We start from the raw sequence: 15,544 nt of genomic DNA, 5'->3' as shown, positions 1-15,544 counted from the left end.
TTAAATCTTATGATGATGGGCCTGGTCAGAAATTCAATCTTGACAAACATCAACTTTCTTTTAGTCGAAATGTACCTAACTGAAAATAATCCTAATAAGTTCAAAAAAAGAGAAAATAATCCTAATGGATCTACAAGAAGGAGAACCTTCTCTGAAGGGAGGATTCCTTATCAGGTGAAACCTTTACAAATCTAATACTTACATAATACACTAATCTGAAGAGACTACTCCTATTTATAATAAACTAGCCCTAGTAAGCAAGTGGCTCTCAAACTGCACTCAAACTAACTGATAGAGATAGATAAAATCAAACATAGCCGGCCTAAACACAGAGGCTCATTCACTATAATTTAGAGCTATGCTTTAATTTTATGACTAAATTGTAATTCCACCACTGCTCTAAACTGAAGAAAAGTCTGAAAAGTACTATACTTCTTCTTTAGGGGATAAGATCCATGTATATTTAGAATAGGCATCCACACATGGAAGAAAGTATGAATAATCACAAGAGGAATCAATTGAAGTAAGAACCCATAAATTTGCAAAAATGAGTTCTAAAGGATCTTTATAAACTGTGTTGGATGAATGTGAAGACAATCTATGAGCTTTACCCATTCAAAATGCAATACAAACAGAAAATTGAGTTTTATTAGAAAGTTTGCTGATTTGTTCAAAATTTGAGCATTAAAATGATTATTTGATATATGATCAAAAAATGATTCTTGAACAAAACAAAACAACATAAGAGAATCAAGATACAAGGTTTAGAAGTTAGTAAACAGAGTAGGATCACATGCACATGAAAATTGGAAAACAAGATGGAATTCTTTCTACACATCTTGAATAAGAAAGATCCTTGTTTAATAATGCAAACCTAGTAGTACTCTAGTCTAGAACATGGACTACAAATTTCTAGTTCTAGCCAACATTTCTTGCGCCACCATCTCTTTTCTGAACATAGTGATAAACTCCTCTGCTCTTTCATCAATTCCCTGCATTTGAGGTGAAGCCAGTGCCAGAGACTCCCACATATCATCTGAAGCACAGGGCTTGTGATCAGATCCACCACCTCCTTTACTAGTTCCAGGTCCTTCTTTCCCTTTCTGTGAAGAGAGCTTTGCATTCTTCTCAGTTCGTGGCTTTTGTGCTGTCAATTGTGGCTTCCCATTCTCCACCAAGTCACATGAAGGCTCTTTAAAAAGCTTATCAATGTACACAGGTGCAGGCTCTTTGTGGAACCTGTATATGGCCCTTTTGGTAGAGGTTGATGATCTTTTGCAGCGAAAACGCCTCGCAGCAAGGAACTTGGGAGTCACCCTGGTAGTGGTAGTGGTACTGGTGGTGGTGGTTTTTAATATATGCTTTCTGGGTTTCTTCATGGCTTTGGAATTGGACCTACGAATCTTGTGAAGTTTGCCAAGTGTGGAGGTGATCAAGCTCTTCCATATCTTTCTGGCTGGTGGAAGCCTTAGACTTATGCAGGACATGGAAGGAAGAGGGAAGAAAGCAAAGCAGATCAGCTTTCAATGAAGGAGTGTAGATGATTAACTTTGTGGGTGAATGAAACACAATTTGTAATATAGAAACTTGAGTCCTAAATATCTATATATATTACATTGATGGGTAAGATTCTTGTTCTGTTTCCACTTTCCAGTGGTGTGAATGGTATATTATTTGTATTCACTTTGATAGTTATTGGGGGGTTGCTTAGTTCTTACGCTGAATATTTTCACAAGTTGATTGACAGAATCACGTTACAAAGGCTGCCAAATTCACCAGCACCCATGAACTAGCTTAATTATTAAGCAGCCACTTGCATGTATATTTTTCCATATATCTGCACAGAAACCTTTGGGCAGTAAGTAAACAATTATTCCCACAGAAGTTCCACAACAAATTGCATCCTCAATTATTTTAGTTGCGGTTTTTGTTTCTTTTCTTTTTCCTTTTCATTTCTCTTCGTCATGAAATAATGGAAATGTAAAATGTAATTATATAATCAAAAATAGTAAAATGTAACCGAACAAAAAGCACTGAATTAAAATGATTTCATAAAGGAAAAAATTATGTTAACACTTCATATACTGATGTACACTCACATATATATATGGATAAAATATGAAGACAATAGAAATAATTAAATGATATGGTAGGTGATGTGATCATAGATTCATAGAGAGATAAGATGAAAAATAGTGAAAATAAGATGAAAAAAAAAGGTGAAGTGCATATATATCAAAACTCTTATAAAAATTTGAAATATTGTCATGTCTAATATGCGGTGTTTGTTGTTGAATAATGTTGGGATGTCTAATGTTCACCATGTAGCGAACATGGACTAGATTCAGAGCTCCCATGGAAGGAATTCTAAACCTAGCTGTGTTTCTTTATGATAGTGAAAGTATATAATTAAAAGAGGTTTTTCCCTTTTACATAGGGGAAGGTATATATTAACCTAAATTTTCCTAAGTTGGAACTTAACAAAAGCGGCCTAGCTATAAAATAAGATGTTGTCTTCTGCCCAACTAAGGTTGCTCACTGGGTGAGGGCACTACATGCTGCACGATGAAGTCTCTCACTGAATAAGAAAGTCGCTCGCTAAATAAAGCTTCGAATGGCTTGCAGGATGAAGGAGTTATTAATTGGCTAGTCGCTCGATAGATGAGGGAGACACCACTCACCACTCGCTTGCAAAAGTGTCACCCATTAACCGCTCGCCGGATCACCTCAAGCCTCTTAGAGCAACTCCAACGCTGGTTTCTTAGACCAGTTGGAGTTGCTAAGGAACCGTTTCTTATTTTTTGCAGCATTGGAGCTGATCTATGTGGCAGTTTTAGTTTCTTAACTACAGTGCAGAGTTCCTTGTGCAAGGAACTCTGCTTTTTGGTTCCTTAACATTAAAAAGTAATATTTTCTCTCACTTGCTTCAACTGAATCCAGAGGGAAACGAAACAGAATGAAGGAAATCAACACAGTGCTTGCTCTTAAACCAGAATTCCAGAAATTTTATTCAACAATAAAATAAATACAAAATTATAATGAAATGTTTTAGAAGAAAGAAGATGTACAAATTTATTTACAACAGAAGATAAATTTTTTTACATAGAAAAAAAATAAAAAAACACAGAAGCTGAAAGGGAAGAACAGGAGCTCCGATCCGCTCATTTTCTCTGATCTGGTGGCGGTGGCAGAGGGTGGCCCTTGAGGAAGGCTTGCATGTCTCCGATCCAGTGCTTGAGGGGCGATTTGGGTCGAGATTGAAGCTTTGGTGGCGGCTGGGGTGTGTTTTGGTTGCGGTGAGGGGGCGGTTTTGGTGGCGGTGAAGGTTGTTTGGTGGCGGGTCAGTGGCGGTGAGGTGGTTTTGGTTGTGGTTGTGGGTGTTTGGTGGCAGAGAGGTGGGTTTTGTTTGAGGTTGTGGGTGTTAGGTGGCGGTGAGGAGGGTGGTGAGGGTGAGGAGGCCGTGAGGTGGCGGTGGTGAGGGTGAGGAGGCCGTGAGGTGGCGGTGAGGAGGGTTTGGTGAGGAAGAAGAAGAGGACGAAGGAGAAGAGGACGAAGGAGAAGAAGAGGACGAAGGAGAAGAGGACGAAGGAGAAGAAGAGGACGAAGGAGAAGAGGACGCAGGTGATCGGTTGGTGATGTTTGGTGATCGGTTGGTGAGGTTGGAGAAGAAGAGGACGAAGGAGAAGAAGAGGACGAAGGAGAAGAAGAGGACGAAGGAGAAGCTGCGTGAGAGAAGAGAGGAAGAAGAGAGGAGCGGCTAGGGTTAGAATGGAGAGTGAGGGAGGAAAAGTAGATTATATAGTGGGTGACCGGCTGAGCCGGTCATCCCACCGGCTGGTGCCGGTTTTCTGCCCGTTTGGGCTTTTTTTTTTTTGAATTTTTTTAAATTGACCGGTTTGACCGGTTTTTCTGCCCGTTTTCTGACCGTTTTTTCAATTCTCCGACCGTTTTTTCAATTCTCAGATTCTTTACCTTATATATAGTGCAGTAGACCATTTGAAACACCAACATTTACTCCCACAATTTCTCTCTTGTCCAAAAATTCTCAAATTTCTCACAATGTCTAATCCTTATGAGCAATATTATCCACTGCTCGACAATGAAACACCTCCTACAAGTGAAGGTTTGCAACCTTCGCCTATGTTTCCGCCACAAAACCAACCTCCGCAGATGATTCACCTGCAAAGCCAACCTATGATGGTGTTCCAACAACAAAACCAACATTCGCAGGTGATTCGCCCGCAAAGCCAACCTATGCCGATGTTCCAACAACAAAACCCACATCCGCAAATGTATCAACCACAAAGCCAACATCCGCAGATGTGTCACCCTCAAAACCAACCTCCTCACACCGGTGGTAATGTTCAAAATCCTTCGTATCAAATGTTTCCACAATCGTTCTACCATCAAAACCAACCTCAGGGTCAAATGGGATCATATCCATCACAAATGTCTTATCCAAACAATCCACAATATTGCATGTATCCACCACAATACCAAGCACCTCCTACTGGTAGCAGCAGTAGTTCAAAAGTCTCAAGTACACAATGTGAGGCTATGCCCGAGGAGCCTGAATTTTCTACTCAACGGGGTCTAGATGATATTGATCTTGAAGAATCCGGAAATAAACGCACCAAATGGAGTGGTAAAGATAATATACTTCTTCTTCAGTCATGGCTCAACGTTTCTACCGATCGGGTCGTGGGAAATGAGCAAAAGTCAGATTTGTTCTGGAATAAGATTCGAGCCCAATATGAGGAGTACCGCGACGATGCCTCTCCTTCGAGGACATGGTTATCCCTGAAATCTCATTTTAATAAATTGAATGCTAATCTTCAAAAATTTGTTGGTTGCCACACTAAAGCCGTCAATCATTGGAAAAGTGGACACTCAGATAAGGACATCATGGCTACGGCGCATCAATTATATCATGTAGATACGGGTAAAGATTTCAAACATGAGAATGAATGGCGGTTGGTGAAGGATGAACCAAAGTGGAAGGGAACATTTATGACAACCAGTTCAACGAGGCAGAAGAAGTCAGTAGATGGGGTGTATGCAACATCGTCTGACCGGAGTGCATCAATCGAGGGCGACGAATATGAGGCCACACAACCAGCAACCCGCCCGTTGGGAAAAAAGAACCAGAAAAGGAAGGCCAAAGTAGGAGACACAGCTTCAAGTGATCTCGATTATGTTCCTAACTCCGAGATGATAGCCATCGGGAAAGCTAAACTGGGATTCCTTGCGAGTTTTGAGAAGCTCAAGACTGAAGAACTGGAGGTGAGAAAGGAAAAAAACAAACTTCAAAAGGCGCGGTTATTGAAGGAATACAAAGATATCCTTATGGAGGACACATCTGAAATGAACGAGGTGCAGTTAGCAACGCATCAGCGCCTAGTTGAATTCGCCATGAAAGAACTAGGAATGTCTTAATTCTTGTTGTTGTCTTTCTTAGCGTGTGCCAATGTTGTGATTTTAGCATTTCTACTTATTGATTATGCATTAGTGTTGTAATTTTAGCATTTCTACTTATGTGTATTGCATCAGTGTTGTAATTTTAGCATTTCTACTTATGTATTCTGCATTAATGTTGTAATTTCAGTATTCGAATTTTTCTTAATGTGTACTGCGTTTCTACTTATGTGTTCTATATAGCCGTTGGGGAATATAGCCGTTGGGGAATATAGCCGTTGTGGAATATAGCCGTTGGGGAATATAGCCGTTGTGGAATATAGCCGTTGGAGAATATAGCCGTTGGGGAATATAGTCGTTGGGGAATATAGCCGTTGGGGAATATAGCCGTTGTGGAATATAGCCGTTGGAGAATATAGCCGTTGTTGTTTCTCTTATTTATACATGTCATATTTCATTCATCTCAACATTCAAGAGTTGTTTTGTCCTCTCATATTTTCTTCCTCCTATCCAATTACACTGATAGTTTCTCATTGTGTCATAGAATGGATCCAAACAATATGGCCGACTTGGACATTTACGACGTTGTCATTGACGAACTTATCAATGACACGACTATAGAAGATATGATGCAGGAGGAGATGGAGTTTTATCAACGACGTGCCAACACCGTTAGGCCCAAGCGAACAAGAAAGGTGATAGAGAGAGATCGTGAAGCTGGGAACGAGCGGTTGTGGAATGACTACTTCTCCGAAAATCCTGTGTACACGGAAGAGCTTTTCCGACGAAGGTTTCGAATGCGAAAGCATGTGTTCCTCAGAATTGTAGGGGCCCTTGGGTCTCATGACCCGTACTTTTTAATGTCTGTCGATGCAGTTGGAAGACAAGGCCTGTCACCATTACAAAAGTGCACCGCCGCTATTCGTATGTTGGCGTACGGATCACCTGCTGACAGTGTTGACGAGTACGTTCGAATTGGTGAAAGTACTGCAATTGAGTGCTTAAAGAATTTTGTGGAAGGTGTGTGTGCAGTATTTGGTGAAACATACTTGAGGCGCCCGAACCAGGAAGACATTACCCGCTTACTTCAATGGGGCGAGTCTCGTGGATTTCCAGGTATGTTGGGTTCTATTGATTGTATGCATTGGGAATGGAAGAATTGTCCAGTTGCGTGGAAAGGTCAATTCACCCGAGGTGATCATGGAAAGCCCACAATCATGCTTGAAGCAGTGGCATCACAAGACTTGTGGATTTGGCATGCATTTTTTGGCATTGCAGGTTCTAACAATGACATTAATGTGCTAAATCAATCTCCGGTTTTCAATGAGGTTTTGAGTGGAAATGCTCCCATGGTGAACTTTAGCGTGAATGGAACAATGTATAACATGGGATACTATCTAGCAGACGGTATCTATCCCCCGTGGGCTACATTTGTGAAGACCATCCCAATGCCGCAAGGAGAAAAAAGGCAAAAATTTGCGAAAAGACAAGAAGGAGCAAGAAAGGACGTTGAACGTGCATTCGGCGTTCTCCAATCTCGGTTTGCAATAGTTCATGGTCCATCACGCTTTTGGCATCCGAATGAGATGAAGTCAATAATGTATGCTTGCATCATATTGCACAACATGATTGTTGAAGATGAGCGCAACACGTACCGAGGTAATTTTGTTTATGATCAGGTCAATAATGACATATTGGATGCTGAAGTAGTAAGTGGTCCTATTCCCGCTTTTAGAAATATCTTGGAAAGAAGAGCACATCAAATTGATAGGTCAATTCATCACCAGCTTCAAGCAGACTTGGTGGAGCATATTTGGCAGCTTCCCGAAAACGAGAATAATGAAAATTAACCTTCAAGTGTTATTATGTATTTCATTTCAAATGTATTGTTGCTTATTTTTCATTGTCATGTATTTTCTTTCGTCTTTATTTCTATCATTCAATAAAATTGTTTTTGCTAGAAATAACACAATGTACTTTTTTATTTTTGTTTCAAGTTAACATGCCGATATTTAAATTTAATTGTTTTAAATATTAAGTAAAATTAAATTTAAATTAAATTCGTATTAATTTTAATTAAATTATTTTTAAGTTGAAGTATTGATTTAGTATTAAATTTTAAATCTAAATTGGGTGAAAATAAATATTATTAATTTATGTTGTATGGTGGGACACGGGTGGGACCCTTCAAATAGTAATTTAAGAAACCATGGGTTGGAGCAAAATCTGCTTCAGTTTCTTAGGAGTTTCTTAAGTCTGATGTGGCAGACAGGGCCCACAGAAATAGTGCTGAATAGTGCTGAATAGTGTGTTAAGAAACCAAATAAGAATTTTGGGGTTGGAGTTGCTCTTAGAGCAACTCCAACGCTGGTTTCTTAGACCAGTTGGAGTTGCTAAGAGCAACTCCAACGCTGGTTTCTTAGACCAGTTGGAGTTGCTAAGGAACCGTTTCTTATTTTTTGCAGCATTGGAGCTGATCTATGTGGCAGTTTTAGTTTCTTAACTACAGTGCAGAGTTCCTTGTGCAAGGAACTCTGCTTTTTGGTTCCTTAACATTAAAAAGTAATATTTTCTCTCACTTGCTTCAACTGAATCCAGAGGGAAACGAAACAGAATGAAGGAAATCAACACAGTGCTTGCTCTTAAACCAGAATTCCAGAAATTTTATTCAACAATAAAATAAATACAAAATTATAATGAAATGTTTTAGAAGAAAGAAGATGTACAAATTTATTTACAACAGAAGATAAATTTTTTTACATAGAAAAAAAATAAAAAAACACAGAAGCTGAAAGGGAAGAACAGGAGCTCCGATCCGCTCATTTTCTCTGATCTGGTGGCGGTGGCAGAGGGTGGCCCTTGAGGAAGGCTTGCATGTCTCCGATCCAGTGCTTGAGGGGCGATTTGGGTCGAGATTGAAGCTTTGGTGGCGGCTGGGGTGTGTTTTGGTTGCGGTGAGGGGGCGGTTTTGGTGGCGGTGAAGGTTGTTTGGTGGCGGGTCAGTGGCGGTGAGGTGGTTTTGGTTGTGGTTGTGGGTGTTTGGTGGCAGAGAGGTGGGTTTTGTTTGAGGTTGTGGGTGTTAGGTGGCGGTGAGGAGGGTGGTGAGGGTGAGGAGGCCGTGAGGTGGCGGTGGTGAGGGTGAGGAGGCCGTGAGGTGGCGGTGAGGAGGGTTTGGTGAGGAAGAAGAAGAGGACGAAGGAGAAGAGGACGAAGGAGAAGAAGAGGACGAAGGAGAAGAGGACGAAGGAGAAGAAGAGGACGAAGGAGAAGAGGACGCAGGTGATCGGTTGGTGATGTTTGGTGATCGGTTGGTGAGGTTGGAGAAGAAGAGGACGAAGGAGAAGAAGAGGACGAAGGAGAAGCTGCGTGAGAGAAGAGAGGAAGAAGAGAGGAGCGGCTAGGGTTAGAATGGAGAGTGAGGGAGGAAAAGTAGATTATATAGTGGGTGACCGGCTGAGCCGGTCATCCCACCGGCTGGTGCCGGTTTTCTGCCCGTTTGGGCTTTTTTTTTTTTGAATTTTTTTAAATTGACCGGTTTGACCGGTTTTTCTGCCCGTTTTCTGACCGTTTTTTCAATTCTCCGACCGTTTTTTCAATTCTCAGATTCTTTACCTTATATATAGTGCAGTAGACCATTTGAAACACCAACATTTACTCCCACAATTTCTCTCTTGTCCAAAAATTCTCAAATTTCTCACAATGTCTAATCCTTATGAGCAATATTATCCACTGCTCGACAATGAAACACCTCCTACAAGTGAAGGTTTGCAACCTTCGCCTATGTTTCCGCCACAAAACCAACCTCCGCAGATGATTCACCTGCAAAGCCAACCTATGATGGTGTTCCAACAACAAAACCAACATTCGCAGGTGATTCGCCCGCAAAGCCAACCTATGCCGATGTTCCAACAACAAAACCCACATCCGCAAATGTATCAACCACAAAGCCAACATCCGCAGATGTGTCACCCTCAAAACCAACCTCCTCACACCGGTGGTAATGTTCAAAATCCTTCGTATCAAATGTTTCCACAATCGTTCTACCATCAAAACCAACCTCAGGGTCAAATGGGATCATATCCATCACAAATGTCTTATCCAAACAATCCACAATATTGCATGTATCCACCACAATACCAAGCACCTCCTACTGGTAGCAGCAGTAGTTCAAAAGTCTCAAGTACACAATGTGAGGCTATGCCCGAGGAGCCTGAATTTTCTACTCAACGGGGTCTAGATGATATTGATCTTGAAGAATCCGGAAATAAACGCACCAAATGGAGTGGTAAAGATAATATACTTCTTCTTCAGTCATGGCTCAACGTTTCTACCGATCGGGTCGTGGGAAATGAGCAAAAGTCAGATTTGTTCTGGAATAAGATTCGAGCCCAATACGAGGAGTACCGCGACGATGCCTCTCCTTCGAGGACATGGTTATCCCTGAAATCTCATTTTAATAAATTGAATGCTAATCTTCAAAAATTTGTTGGTTGCCACACTAAAGCCGTCAATCATTGGAAAAGTGGACACTCAGATAAGGACATCATGGCTACGGCGCATCAATTATATCATGTAGATACGGGTAAAGATTTCAAACATGAGAATGAATGGCGGTTGGTGAAGGATGAACCAAAGTGGAAGGGAACATTTATGACAACCAGTTCAACGAGGCAGAAGAAGTCAGTAGATGGGGTGTATGCAACATCGTCTGACCGGAGTGCATCAATCGAGGGCGACGAATATGAGGCCACACAACCAGCAACCCGCCCGTTGGGAAAAAAGAACCAGAAAAGGAAGGCCAAAGTAGGAGACACAGCTTCAAGTGATCTCGATTATGTTCCTAACTCCGAGATGATAGCCATCGGGAAAGCTAAACTGGGATTCCTTGCGAGTTTTGAGAAGCTCAAGACTGAAGAACTGGAGGTGAGAAAGGAAAAAAACAAACTTCAAAAGGCGCGGTTATTGAAGGAATACAAAGATATCCTTATGGAGGACACATCTGAAATGAACGAGGTGCAGTTAGCAACGCATCAGCGCCTAGTTGAATTCGCCATGAAAGAACTAGGAATGTCTTAATTCTTGTTGTTGTCTTTCTTAGCGTGTGCCAATGTTGTGATTTTAGCATTTCTACTTATTGATTATGCATTAGTGTTGTAATTTTAGCATTTCTACTTATGTGTATTGCATCAGTGTTGTAATTTTAGCATTTCTACTTATGTATTCTGCATTAATGTTGTAATTTCAGTATTCGAATTTTTCTTAATGTGTACTGCGTTTCTACTTATGTGTTCTATATAGCCGTTGGGGAATATAGCCGTTGGGGAATATAGCCGTTGTGGAATATAGCCGTTGGGGAATATAGCCGTTGTGGAATATAGCCGTTGGAGAATATAGCCGTTGGGGAATATAGTCGTTGGGGAATATAGCCGTTGGGGAATATAGCCGTTGTGGAATATAGCCGTTGGAGAATATAGCCGTTGTTGTTTCTCTTATTTATACATGTCATATTTCATTCATCTCAACATTCAAGAGTTGTTTTGTCCTCTCATATTTTCTTCCTCCTATCCAATTACACTGATAGTTTCTCATTGTGTCATAGAATGGATCCAAACAATATGGCCGACTTGGACATTTACGACGTTGTCATTGACGAACTTATCAATGACACGACTATAGAAGATATGATGCAGGAGGAGATGGAGTTTTATCAACGACGTGCCAACACCGTTAGGCCCAAGCGAACAAGAAAGGTGATAGAGAGAGATCGTGAAGCTGGGAACGAGCGGTTGTGGAATGACTACTTCTCCGAAAATCCTGTGTACACGGAAGAGCTTTTCCGACGAAGGTTTCGAATGCGAAAGCATGTGTTCCTCAGAATTGTAGGGGCCCTTGGGTCTCATGACCCGTACTTTTTAATGTCTGTCGATGCAGTTGGAAGACAAGGCCTGTCACCATTACAAAAGTGCACCGCCGCTATTCGTATGTTGGCGTACGGATCACCTGCTGACAGTGTTGACGAGTACGTTCGAATTGGTGAAAGTACTGCAATTGAGTGCTTAAAGAATTTTGTGGAAGGTGTGTGTGCAGTATTTGGTGAAACATACTTGAGGCGCCCGAACCAGGAAGACATTACCCGCTTACTTCAATGGGGCGAGTCTCGTGGATTTCCAGGTATGTTGGGTTCTATTGATTGTATGCATTGGGAATGGAAGAATTGTCCAGTTGCGTGGAAAGGTCAATTCACCCGAGGTGATCATGGAAAGCCCACAATCATGCTTGAAGCAGTGGCATCACAAGACTTGTGGATTTGGCATGCATTTTTTGGCATTGCAGGTTCTAACAATGACATTAATGTGCTAAATCAATCTCCGGTTTTCAATGAGGTTTTGAGTGGAAATGCTCCCATGGTGAACTTTAGCGTGAATGGAACAATGTATAACATGGGATACTATCTAGCAGACGGTATCTATCCCCCGTGGGCTACATTTGTGAAGACCATCCCAATGCCGCAAGGAGAAAAAAGGCAAAAATTTGCGAAAAGACAAGAAGGAGCAAGAAAGGACGTTGAACGTGCATTCGGCGTTCTCCAATCTCGGTTTGCAATAGTTCGTGGTCCATCACGCTTTTGGCATCCGAATGAGATGAAGTCAATAATGTATGCTTGCATCATATTGCACAACATGATTGTTGAAGATGAGCGCAACACGTACCGAGGTAATTTTGTTTATGATCAGGTCAATAATGACATATTGGATGCTGAAGTAGTAAGTGGTCCTATTCCCGCTTTTAGAAATATCTTGGAAAGAAGAGCACATCAAATTGATAGGTCAATTCATCACCAGCTTCAAGCAGACTTGGTGGAGCATATTTGGCAGCTTCCCGAAAACGAGAATAATGAAAATTAACCTTCAAGTGTTATTATGTATTTCATTTCAAATGTATTGTTGCTTATTTTTCATTGTCATGTATTTTCTTTCGTCTTTATTTCTATCATTCAATAAAATTGTTTTTGCTAGAAATAACACAATGTACTTTTTTATTTTTGTTTCAAGTTAACATGCCGATATTTAAATTTAATTGTTTTAAATATTAAGTAAAATTAAATTTAAATTAAATTCGTATTAATTTTAATTAAATTATTTTTAAGTTGAAGTATTGATTTAGTATTAAATTTTAAATCTAAATTGGGTGAAAATAAATATTATTAATTTATGTTGTATGGTGGGACACGGGTGGGACCCTTCAAATAGTAATTTAAGAAACCATGGGTTGGAGCAAAATCTGCTTCAGTTTCTTAGGAGTTTCTTAAGTCTGATGTGGCAGACAGGGCCCACAGAAATAGTGCTGAATAGTGCTGAATAGTGTGTTAAGAAACCAAATAAGAATTTTGGGGTTGGAGTTGCTCTTAGTGGATCCTCCGTGCGTTGGGGCTCATTAAAGGCAACAGAAAGAGAGGCGTCGTCCAATTATTGTATATTTTTTCTTCACAACATCTGTTGTAGATTCCACACCTCCATGAATGAGTCTTGAGGTGATGCACAGTAAGATCTTTGCATTTTGCCGCTTGAGCTCGGCATGCTCAAACCACGCATTCAATCAGCTCAAGCCCAACCTTCAAATTGTATCTTCTTTCAATATGTTATTATTTAATTGGTCCAAAAGAAATATTATTTTATTATTTATCATTGAAGACTCTCTTGAGTTGCATAGCAATAACATGTTTCCATCAAATTGTGTAAATAACCCAATTATATTGGTTTATTGTTCAGATTTATATAGCTTAACATGTATCCTTTCATGGTTGTCCTCGCATCTAATATAATTTGTACAAGAGTGTATTTCAAGGTTAAAGTTGCACTATCATTTTCTCAATTGTTTGGAAACATTCATAAAATTAAATGATTGAACCTAATTAAAGATGGGTATCCCAAATACATATAGATAAAGACAAGGAAGTGAAGAAATCCAATTTTGCATCATCACAAAATTCCCAGCCACATATCATCGATTCAATGATCAACCTCCTTAACATTCCAAATCACATCATAGAGTAGTGATTTCTCATTTCCAGTCTATAATATACAAGCAAAACACACACACACAAAAATACAGAAAACATGGCTAAAATGTGATTCCAACAAAACAATTAGAAGCCAATAGCCATTCCTCTTCCCAATCCCATGAATCTTCAAAACAAACAAACTAAGAGCAAGCATGATTAGCCAATGAGAAGTGCTTGGCTTGAGAAGTAGCTGAAGCCTCAGAGACCAACGCTTGAATGAGCAGAGTCTTGACCTGCCATGGCTTATAAGGGAAACCCTCTCTGGCGTAAGAGTTCAGCAACGCTGCGGTGCCTTCCTTCAACAAGGCTCTGAAGGGGTTCCCTTCCTCGTCGTTCCTCTCCGTGGCTTCCAGCAATGTCAGATCAGATCTGTACCGTTCGTATACTCTTGACCCGAATACGTTCGTCACCGTTGATGTCTCCGGTACCATACGCGGCCATGCCTCTCTCCTCCCACTCCAGAACCTGCTCATAAATAAACCACACAATAATATAACAATATCAACATTACATCTTCAATGAACAAAACTGAACAGAACAAATGAACAATGTTTGTTTGTTTGTTTCTTACTGTGGAGTGCATCTTCCTCTGCTTCTTGTGTAGATGAAGCCAGGGATGTTCTGTCTCTGACTTGCTGCGGCTACTGAGTGGGGAGCTGAGAAGACATGACAACAAAATAGAAGAAGAAGAAGGAGTGTGGTTGAGAGTAAAGACATTATCCCTCCCTGGTTGTCGTCTTCCAAGGCTGATTTTGATTTTTGAACTCTCTCATTTGCTAAATGTCCATTTATCTGGTAAGGGATCTGTACTCTTAGATTTATTCAAGATTTGGTTTATGCTAGTTTGAACGTTACACTCCACTGTTTACTCTGTTTTCTAGGAACACGTGAACATGTATATATTAAAATATACTTGGACAAAGTTACCATTGCTATTGCTATGCTAGCTGGCCTAGGATTAATAATCAATCCAAAGAAGTACCAGGTGTTTTTTTTTTTTTGTCAATAGATTATCATCAAATTGGGAGACCCAAAGAAGTAGCCCACTAGCTGTAACTTCTTGCTATTTTTTACTATAGTGTATGACCCATTTGAAGTTGCTTTGGGCTTCTACTTCTTGAACAAATGTTCAAATGAGCCACCGTCCGAGATCTCTGCCCGCGGCCGTGGGCCACCGTCTCCCCCTTGGTCCTGTTTCGTTGCGCATTCATCTCACTCCCTGGCTTGCCTTCTGCTCTTCTCAATTCTTGTGGTGGTGCCTCATGAGCACCCTGTGGTGATGAAAGCCTTGAAGCAGATGCAGTTATCTGCGGTACCGGCAGAGTCGGCCTGGCTAAAAGCGACATAAAAATCATAAGATTAGTTTTTCGCTTTGAGAGTTGCAGATCAAGTTTGGTTAGAGATTAAGTGTGTTTGTTGTGGTCTGTTTAGTCTTTGATCTGTGTAGTTTGGATTTTACTGATCCAAGTGTGTTAGAGCATGCTAGCTTGTTCTGTAATGAGTATATGTGTGCTATGCTGTATGTGCTCCTTTCTAGGGTTCGATACCCTTTGCTTGTAAGTGCCGTTTGGCTTGGCTTACGCCTTAATCCGATGAACCTTTGACCAAAAAAAAATGAAAAATTTCTGGTTTTATAGTGCTTGTAGCATTATTACTCATCATTAAAATAATCGAAATTAGTTTAAAAATTCAGATGGAGACATGGAGTCATGTAATTATTTTTTTTAAATTTTTAGTTTTGATGAAGTAGAAGTGTGAAGTGTAAACATTAGTTGTACTTATGTTGACCACATAATTGATTGAAATAAAAGTCATGTTTTTTTTTTTTGACAAAAGTAAGAGTTAGGTTAAATTATCATGGACCAATGATATTTACAATAAAATTAAAACTTATCTTTAATTTTATTGGTTCATTTAAGAATTGAGTGATTTTAAGTACAGTTTAGTTTTATTTAGACAAATCTCATAGAAGAAAATGGTTGTCTAAATGACCTATGCAGTGTGTAGAGTTCTGGAACCATGTTTGTTGAATGAACCTTGTCTGTATGATTTTTTGATAATCGGTAC

General features: G+C 40.2%; 4 protein-coding genes across 4 annotated transcripts; 2 read left to right on the top strand and 2 right to left on the bottom strand.

The window, feature by feature from the left end:
• Nucleotides 1-676: 676 nt before the first annotated feature.
• Nucleotides 677-1,612, bottom strand: LOC130730538 (uncharacterized). The gene has a single exon (XM_057582572.1). It carries the CDS (start codon nucleotides 1,485-1,487, stop codon nucleotides 903-905), a length of 585 nt encoding a protein of 194 aa, XP_057438555.1. The 5' UTR covers nucleotides 1,488-1,612; the 3' UTR covers nucleotides 677-902.
• A 4,343-nt stretch (nucleotides 1,613-5,955) lies between these two features.
• On the top strand, nucleotides 5,956-7,434 carry LOC130730536 (uncharacterized). The gene has a single exon (XM_057582570.1). The coding sequence runs from the start codon at nucleotides 5,961-5,963 to the stop codon at nucleotides 7,263-7,265; it is 1,305 nt and encodes a 434-aa protein (XP_057438553.1). The 5' UTR covers nucleotides 5,956-5,960; the 3' UTR covers nucleotides 7,266-7,434.
• Nucleotides 7,435-11,015: 3,581 nt separating this feature from the next.
• Nucleotides 11,016-12,485, top strand: LOC130730534 (uncharacterized). The gene has a single exon (XM_057582568.1). The coding sequence runs from the start codon at nucleotides 11,016-11,018 to the stop codon at nucleotides 12,318-12,320; it is 1,305 nt and encodes a 434-aa protein (XP_057438551.1). The 3' UTR covers nucleotides 12,321-12,485.
• An 886-nt stretch (nucleotides 12,486-13,371) lies between these two features.
• On the bottom strand, nucleotides 13,372-14,339 carry LOC130730535 (uncharacterized). The gene is made up of 2 exons (XM_057582569.1): nucleotides 14,049-14,339; nucleotides 13,372-13,942 (listed from the first exon to the last, which is right to left on the bottom strand). The coding sequence occupies exons 1-2, from the start codon at nucleotides 14,192-14,194 to the stop codon at nucleotides 13,618-13,620; spliced, it is 471 nt and encodes a 156-aa protein (XP_057438552.1). The 5' UTR covers nucleotides 14,195-14,339; the 3' UTR covers nucleotides 13,372-13,617.
• Nucleotides 14,340-15,544: the final 1,205 nt, after the last annotated feature.

This window comes from Lotus japonicus, chromosome 1 (assembly GCF_012489685.1).
Source record: "Lotus japonicus ecotype B-129 chromosome 1, LjGifu_v1.2".
NCBI classification, from domain to species: domain Eukaryota; kingdom Viridiplantae; phylum Streptophyta; class Magnoliopsida; order Fabales; family Fabaceae; genus Lotus; species Lotus japonicus.
Note: the sequence above shows the minus strand (reverse complement) of the source record. Positions and strands in the feature narration are given on the sequence as shown.